An 8,236-nucleotide genomic window follows, 5' to 3' on the forward strand; every position below is an offset into this window, starting at 1 on the left:
CACTCTTGCTGGGTTCACTTGAGTCCTGGTAGTTAAATATCACCTTTCCCTTTTACTCCGAGACTTACAACTCCTAAGACCCTTACAAGCTGCATTGGAGTATTCAAATCATAATGTCTTGTAAAAGAAAGATGTTGAATTTATTGTGTTTGACTCCTGCAGGAAGGGAATAGCTGCAGAATGTAGGCCAAGCCATGTTCTTTCTTCTAAAGGTGTGTGTGTGTGTACATGTGTGCCTATGGCTGTGTCCCTTTAAAATACACACAAATACATGCTGATTTGAAATAACCTTTTTTCTGTTTCATTTTAGGGCTAATGACTCTTCTTGCTTGTCATCTAAGTTGAATAAGCATCCTGTGCACTTTAATCTCCTGGTGGTGCCACTGGGCTAACTGAAGATAGGGTTTGAAATCTCAGCTATAAAGACATCCAGCCAAAGTCTCCATCTTGCCTTAATAATGTTGCAGAGGCTAAATAAAATGTTTGCCGGTGAAGTTAATTCTTCTCCCAACCAAGAACCAGAATTTAGTGAGAAAGAAGATGATGAATGGATTCTTGTTGACTTCATAGGTAAGGTACTACTAGTAGTTAGTCTTCACAGTAAAAGAAAGTTTTTTATCTCCATTTTTACATAACTAAACTAGTAACTCTGCAAGTTTTTAAGCCCTTAAATGTAAATAAACAAGAGCTGTCTTAAAAATCACAGGAAACATCCTGTGCGAGATGATAAGTCAGTGAAAGTGACTGACATCAGACTTTCTAGTCTTGCACCTCTCCCACTCTTCAATTCAGAGGCACTTGAATAGGAAACGCTCATCTTAGACAAGCAGTAACACACTGGCTCATTGTTTACTCAACAGTATAGAAACATTCTTAAAACTATTCCCAAAAAAACAGCGTAATCCATCTCATACACATTTGATGCTCAGAAGTTGTTTTATGATCACTTTATGAAGGAATATAAATCTTTTTTTTCTAACGTAAATAGAGGTATATAAGCACCACCTAATAGTATCGTCTCCTCTTTTTCTGTGCTCTGAATTTGATGGGTGGCTCCATAATGACTATCACCGTGATAATCATCCGCCTGTGGAACTGTTCACACCGTGGACTGCAATCTAGACACCTGTGCTGGGTTCTCGGCAGAGGACGAGGAAGTTGAGGACATCAGTGAAGAGTCACCTACTGAGCACCCTTCGGTCTTTTCCTGTTTACCTGCGTCTCTTGAGTGTTTGGCTGATACAAGTGATTCCTGCTTCCTCCAGTTTGAGTCCTGCCCAATGGAGGAGAGCTGGTTTATCACCCCTCCGCCATGTTTTACTGCAGGTGGATTAACCACGATTAAGGTGGAAACCAGTCCTATGGAAAACCTTCTCATTGAACATCCCAGCATGTCTGTGTATGCTGTGCATAACTCCTGCCCCAGCCTCACCGAGGCCAGCTGTGGGCCTGACGAATTTCACAATCCAAGCAGTGCCAGGTATGTTCAGTATTGTCATTTTATTTATTTCCACTACAATTCAAAACTAAATTTTTGAAAGATGCAAAGTAATTTTGTCAGAGATTCATGAAGCCATGTGCATAGTGCATAGGGTGGGTGATGGTATGAAAAAACTTTATTTTAGATTGTTAACAAATTTAGTTGAACCATGGCCCAGCTATGTTAGAGTTGTTTCATTTATAATATTCTATTTCTGAGTGTAAAGAAAAGATTTCTGCTAATATACACTGGATTATTTAGGGTATCAAATTTGACTAGAATACTATGTCTTAAAATAAAACTCTTAATGTCCTCCAGATAGTCCTAGCTAGGTCACATCAAATGGGATTTAACAGAGGAATCTTAAGTGTAAAAAAACGACAATTACCACATTGTTCAAAAAGAGTTGCTTTTTGCCTCAGTGAGGAAAGATTTCACACACAAGCAGTATTTTGTTACTGTTTCGGGGACCCACGTGGTCTGAAAAGTTTAATAGCAGATAGATTGGGAGCATGGACAGGTTGGGGAGGGTACTTGGTCAGTGACGACTGGTATGTACCAAGACAAACTTACAGACACCCACTCAACTTTAACCACAGAATATATTCATGATGCTTCCACCCACTGAAATAAAACCCATAACTATGTTATTGAGCTCAAACGCTAGCTAGTCCATAATGTGCATTAGAGGAATGTTCCTGTGGTGTTAAAGTATTTTGGGAATGCTAGACAGAATATTCCTGTGATTAGTTCTGTCTTTAAAAGGGCCCTTTTCACATCAAGCTCAATTGGCATAACATACTATACAAACATTGTTCCACCTCCTATTTTGGTGAGTAGTGACTGGGACCTTAAAAGCTAGCAAGCTGCCATCTAGATGCAACAATGGGTCTCTCCTCATCAAGAGCAAAGAAGAAAGAAGAAAACCAAAATTAATGGAAACAATCAGTCCTAGTGACTGGTACACCATCCGATCTGCAACCTATACAAGTATGAGACCAGAAGAACTAGATGGTGCCCGGCTACCACTGTCATCCACTTGGAAGGGATGTAGGAGATCCTGCATAGAGAGGGAGAACAATGTGGAACAAAACTCAAAATCATTTGGAGGAAAAAAAAAAGATGGTTGGGACCAGGTTTGCTGGTCCAATAGAGCCTGGTGGAACCACTGAGACTATGGCCCCTAGCTGCCCTTCAGGTCCAGAATTGAACCCACACCTGTGGTTTCCAGCCAAAGTACAGGCATATGAGTTAAACATTTACCTCAAGTAGACACACTCCTTGGAGAGAACAATCACGGGAGAAAGAAGGGCAGCTTATGCACAGGGAGACAGCTCAGGGCAGGAGAGTATGGAGGGATGGTCACTGGGAAGTGGTACTATGGGGAGGAAGTGGGAGGGGAGCTGTGGTAAACTGTGGTCAATGACATGAGACAAAGTATATGTGAACTGCTGTATGGAAAGTGAATTTGCTCTGTAAATCTTCACCCAAATCACAATAAATAAAAAAAGAAAATAAAAGGGCCCCTTTTGAACAAAAGGGCAGCATTTGCCCAGGGTGAAAGTTCAGAAGGCAGGAATGGATAGGAAAGAAGGACAAAGAGAAATGGTAACCACAGGGAGGAAGTGAGAAGAGTGCTGTTACACTGTGGGGTTTGCAATGTCATAAAACAAAATGTGTTATGAAAAGTTAAGTTAATGGGGGGTGTGTGGTTTTTTTTAGATTGTTTAGGCTCTGACTTTAACTGGACCACTGTATGTGTGTATCTGTCCGTTTCCTGTTTGCCAAATATAAATACGGTCCAAGCAGCTTATTAATTTGTTAACTAACTGACATCAGACTTTCTAGTCTTGCACCTCTCCCACTCTTAAATTCAGAGGCACTTGAATAGGAAACGCTCATCTTAGACAAGCAGTAACACACTGGCTCATTATTTGTTTACTCAACAGTATAGAAACATTCTTAAAACAGAGTTGCTTACACTAAAGTCTCAGTGATCATTGTTGAGGATAAACATCTGCTTGTACCAAGAAGAAAGACAATTTACTTGCATAGTTATAGGATGGCAGGCTTCACACTGAGAAGAACTAAGAATTCTGATGGGAAACGTGCCTTTAACTGCTTCCTTGTTAGAGTTTATCATGTGGTCAGCATTTCAAGGATTCCAACAAAAATCTTAAATATGAGCTTTCACCCAAACCACAACAATAAATTAAATACAATCTTTTTTGGAAACTAGGATTGATTTAATTGCTTTATAGTTGCTTCAAATTAATTTTTCTGTTCTTAAAAATTCTTCCCACCTGATCTTGATCTCACCTTTAAGGAATTCCATTGAAGCATTTAGCATGATTAATAGTTACTTTAAACTAACTGGCATTTGTATATTTACTTTCAATGTATAAAGTATGTATATACATACATAATACAGCAGCATTGTAAAATACTATTTTTATAAAGCAGTACATGTGTATCACAGAAAGAGAAATGCAGTATGCAAAAACTAAATTTTTAAATGACATCATTACCCAGACATGAGTCCTGTTAACACCTTAGGGCATATCCTTCCAGGTTTTTATTGGCACATACACATACATTTTTGACCTAAATGAGATCATGCTATATATTGTTTTAAAATCTGCTTCTTTAGGTAATGATCTCTACCTTTTTGTTGCAGTAAATTTTCACTTCACCTACAACCCTGACCATACTCAGATTCCTCTGGTAAAGCTAAGAATATTTCATCGAGTTCATCCAAACTAGTATCCAGTTCAGGGCCATGCACTGCGTCTGGTTGTTGTGTGTTTGCAGTTTTGATGCAGTGAAAATGTTCGTTTTTTTTGTATCTTGATTGTTTTTACGTTCACATGTTATAGATATAACATATAGGATAGTTAAACTAATATGTACTTTTCCATATAAAAGGATCAAAGAAACACACTGAACTTTATATGAATTCTATCTGCATATAAGAAAGTCCTGCAAATGATTATAGTTTTATAATAACTATTTTTTTTAACTTCCTTAGTTTTGGATTTGAAATTGTTTTAAGAAAGCCCACTAAAGCAAGATGATAGAAATCAGGTGTTACCAAAATTAAGAAGATGGCTGTGAAGTAAACATCTATACTTTCTGACTAGGAAATAACTCATGTCTTTCAAAAGTTAGATTGAGTCTATCCTTGGGGATATTACCATAAAGCATGTAGAAGTAAGGTGCTGTGTAATTACTGATGGCTTTAGCGTATGCATTTTATTACAGTTTAGCCTTTATAAATATTGTTTGTAAAGGTTTATATGCTATCATAAGCTTAAGTGATATATGTGACTTTAATGACCCATAAGTAAACTAGTTTAATGAAGAAGTTGACCACATCTTTACAGTAAAATTAAAATAGCATTTTAAATCTTACTAGTGGTTTAATAGTCACCATTTAACATTTGTAGGGCCAGGAAAAGCTGCTTATAAGACTCACTGGCACAGAGTAAGTATATCTGCTTTGAGACTGTGGGGTATGTGTCATCAGCCTATACAGGGAGATTAAGGCCTTAAGGTGCCCACCGCTTAAAACCCACTTTCTTTATTCTAGTTTCCACTTCTTTCTTTTAGTTTCCTAATATGAACTGCTTTAATTATACTATTTAAAAAGTTAATACTGTATATTAAAGTATTATTTTTTTCCTCATGTGATTATAGGCAGCGTATTTAACTGTCCTTCTGGTGTAAAGTAACCCTTAAAAATCTCAGTTCTTCATGTTAAATATTAATATAGCTTACACCAATCCTATTTTATTAGCTTTTAATATAGAAAACATGTAATAATTGTAATGTTTATAGACATATTTTAAGATTATATGCTCAAGGGTCTTTATGACATTGCCATGTAAATGCCATTCCAAAATACACCATTGTGACATAAATAAAAGCTCAGTGTTATATGCTATAATAAGCAGTAGCTTCTTAACTAGAAAAACATTAAATGAGTAGAATTTCTTATTCATAGATGCATTAGATACAGCTTGTGTCCTAGAACATTGGAGAGAAGGTGCTTTTGGCACAGTGCATCGGTCTTAACTCTGCTTCATTACCATGGTCTTGAAGTAAAACCTGCACTAGAATCCTGGATGAGTCAGTTAATAATTGTGACCTTAACATCTCTGAGCCTCATCAGTCAGTAAAAGTTGGGTATGAAAATATTTACCCTTTAAGATTATGGTGAGAACTAAAATAAACAGTATTTATAAAGGAGTCTGCAAATACAGATACTCAATAAATGTTAGTTTTCCTCCCAGAAAAGCACATAGATAGATGTGAGTTTATGCTGTAATTGAAATTCACTCAAAGTGTAAAGCATTTTTTATAATAGTCTATTTATAGTGAATTATATAGCATATTTCTATTAAAATTTGCTTCTCTCTTCCACTACTATTACTATTATTTTAAACCTATCGGTATTTTAGGTTTCTTGTTAGTTATTGTGCTCACAAAATATAAACTTATCTGTCAGCCATGAGATGCGAAGGTCTTTTCAACCACACAACTTCGTATGGCAAATCGAATTACTAAGTAACTTTTCCAGTTTTATTAATTTTTAAAATACTACTTTAATATGTAAATACTCTAGTGGTATTACAATAGAAGAAATAATGATCACAGATATTTGCACCTAATGTAGATTGACCATAATGTAATATGTAATGTAATAGTTTAGTATAATACACAATATACATAACAGCAATTCAGAATGATACAGATGTGCTGTATAGGTGAGTCAAGGACCATGAACAGTATTGCAAATAGTGATGAAAAACCAAAACCAAACCCACTGCTGTTGAGTTGATTGCAACTCATAGTGACCCCTGTTGGGTTCCCAAGGTGATAAATCTTTACAGAAATAGATTGCCCCCTCTTCCTTCCACGGAGTGGCTGGTGGATTTGAACCGCCAGCCCTCTGGTTAGTAGTCAAGTGCCTTAGGCACTGCACCACCAGAACTCCTTGAGGACAGTGATAGGATTTTCCAACTTGTAAAAAAAACCTTGATAAAAGATTTGGAGGGAATACTACATAGTTATTTAGAAATTTTACTAACTTTATGATTAGTATACTCTGTTATTTAACACATCCTCACTTTCTTCTGTTTCAGAGTGGAAGGTCAGAATGAAATGGGGCAGCACATTCATTGCTATGTTGCAGCTCTCGCTGCTCATACAACTTTTCTGGAACAGCCCAAGAGCTTTCGCCCTTCCCAGTGGATAAAAGAACACAGTGAAAGACAGTCTCTGAACAGAAATAGCCTTCGTCGCCAAAATCTTACCAGGGATTGCCATTCTCGGCAGGTCAAGCACAATGGCTGGGTTGTTCATCAGCCCTGCCCGCGTCAGTACAATTATTGAGAATTTCAAGTTTTGTTGGTTGGCTTCTCTTGGTTTGTGCATGTATGTGTGGATGTGTGTGGATGTACAATGAAGATATTCTCTTTACAGCCAACTGATGACCAATCACCTGGTTTTATCAGTGTGTTTAGACACTGTCTTGAAAACCAGATTTACTTGCTTTGTATATCACATAATGCCTTTCTCTTAACATTTACTTTTTTCATAAACTTTTTCAGAATGTTTTTGGAAACACAGCAATACAATTAGTGTTTGGTGTTGGGGATGCTTTTAAATCTTTTGAAGTATACATGAGTTAGCCAGCATTTTAAAGACATTTCTTTCCAAGTGTGAAAATAGGCATCTTTCAATTTCGTTTTATTTTGTATTACTTAATTTTTTGAGTAAGCAAAAATTTATTCTCAGGGTCAGCCATACACTTTATTGACCAGTACTTGATAATCTTTTCTGTGTATAACAAATACATTTTTACACACTAACATGAGCATTAACTTGTGATAGCTGCCATGGATATAATGGAATTATGGCTGAATTTTCTTTTGAAAGAAAACTTGATATATTTCTGTTTCTATGTGTGCCCCCCCCCAGGTTAGTCACGCAGTTCATTTTGATTCAGGTACATTAAGTTTTAGTGAATAGTGCATTCAGTAATTCTGATGTGACTGTGACGTGGTACAGGCATTACAGGTATCATGAGACAAAGCATTTGTCTCACATAGAGAGGGATTAAGTTAAAACCTGTGAAATTATATTTGAAAAAATGTGTGTCTACAACTCATCATCAGCCCAGTTTATAACTTGTTTCTTTCCTGCCTGCTCTGCCCTCCCATGCTCAATTCAGCTGTAAGTCTGGAAGTATTCCTCTAGACACTTGAGTGACTTCATATTTGTATCTACCCAAAGAAGAAGAGATAGGGTTTGTATTTCCAGTTACAGTGATAGATCCTCCTCCATGCTGGATGGAGCCTGTCCTGCCAAGTGGCAAACATAAAGGATGGGAGGGGGTGTGGGGACAGCTTTTCATAGTGACTAAGCAAAGAGCAACAAGGTGGCTTTCTTGAGTTTTCATGCTTTGTTTTACTTGAGCTCCAGGCAGAATCTTTAACCACTTTGGTCTCTGTTTCTTTCACCAACAGGAGAGTCCTAATTTTCACCTCTCTTACAGCATTGTTATGAGGATTGTATGCTGATTTGAGGAAGGGGGGGGTGCTGCCCAGAACTGGACCCTATGCAGAAAGGGCCTCTTCACTGAATCTGATGATAGGGGCAGGCCTGTGGTGATTTTTCTGGCTACTGTTCTTCAGAGTGTTGGTGCTAATGAGGCCAGGAGCAGGGTTCGATTCACACATAGGCCAGTTACCT

General features: G+C 37.4%; 1 protein-coding gene across 1 annotated transcript; it reads left to right on the plus strand.

The window, feature by feature from the left end:
• The first annotated feature begins 458 nt into the window (after positions 1 to 458).
• TP53INP1 (tumor protein p53 inducible nuclear protein 1) lies at positions 459 to 6,874 on the plus strand. The gene is made up of 3 exons (XM_007934857.2): positions 459 to 570; positions 1,123 to 1,480; positions 6,625 to 6,874. Exons 1-3 carry the CDS (start codon positions 459 to 461, stop codon positions 6,872 to 6,874), a joined length of 720 nt encoding a protein of 239 aa, XP_007933048.1.
• The last annotated feature ends 1,362 nt before the right edge of the window (positions 6,875 to 8,236 follow it).

Source organism: Orycteropus afer, unplaced genomic scaffold (genome assembly GCF_000298275.1).
Source record: "Orycteropus afer afer isolate SDZICR_OR568_19922 unplaced genomic scaffold, OryAfe1.0 scaffold00021, whole genome shotgun sequence".
NCBI lineage: Eukaryota > Metazoa > Chordata > Mammalia > Tubulidentata > Orycteropodidae > Orycteropus > Orycteropus afer.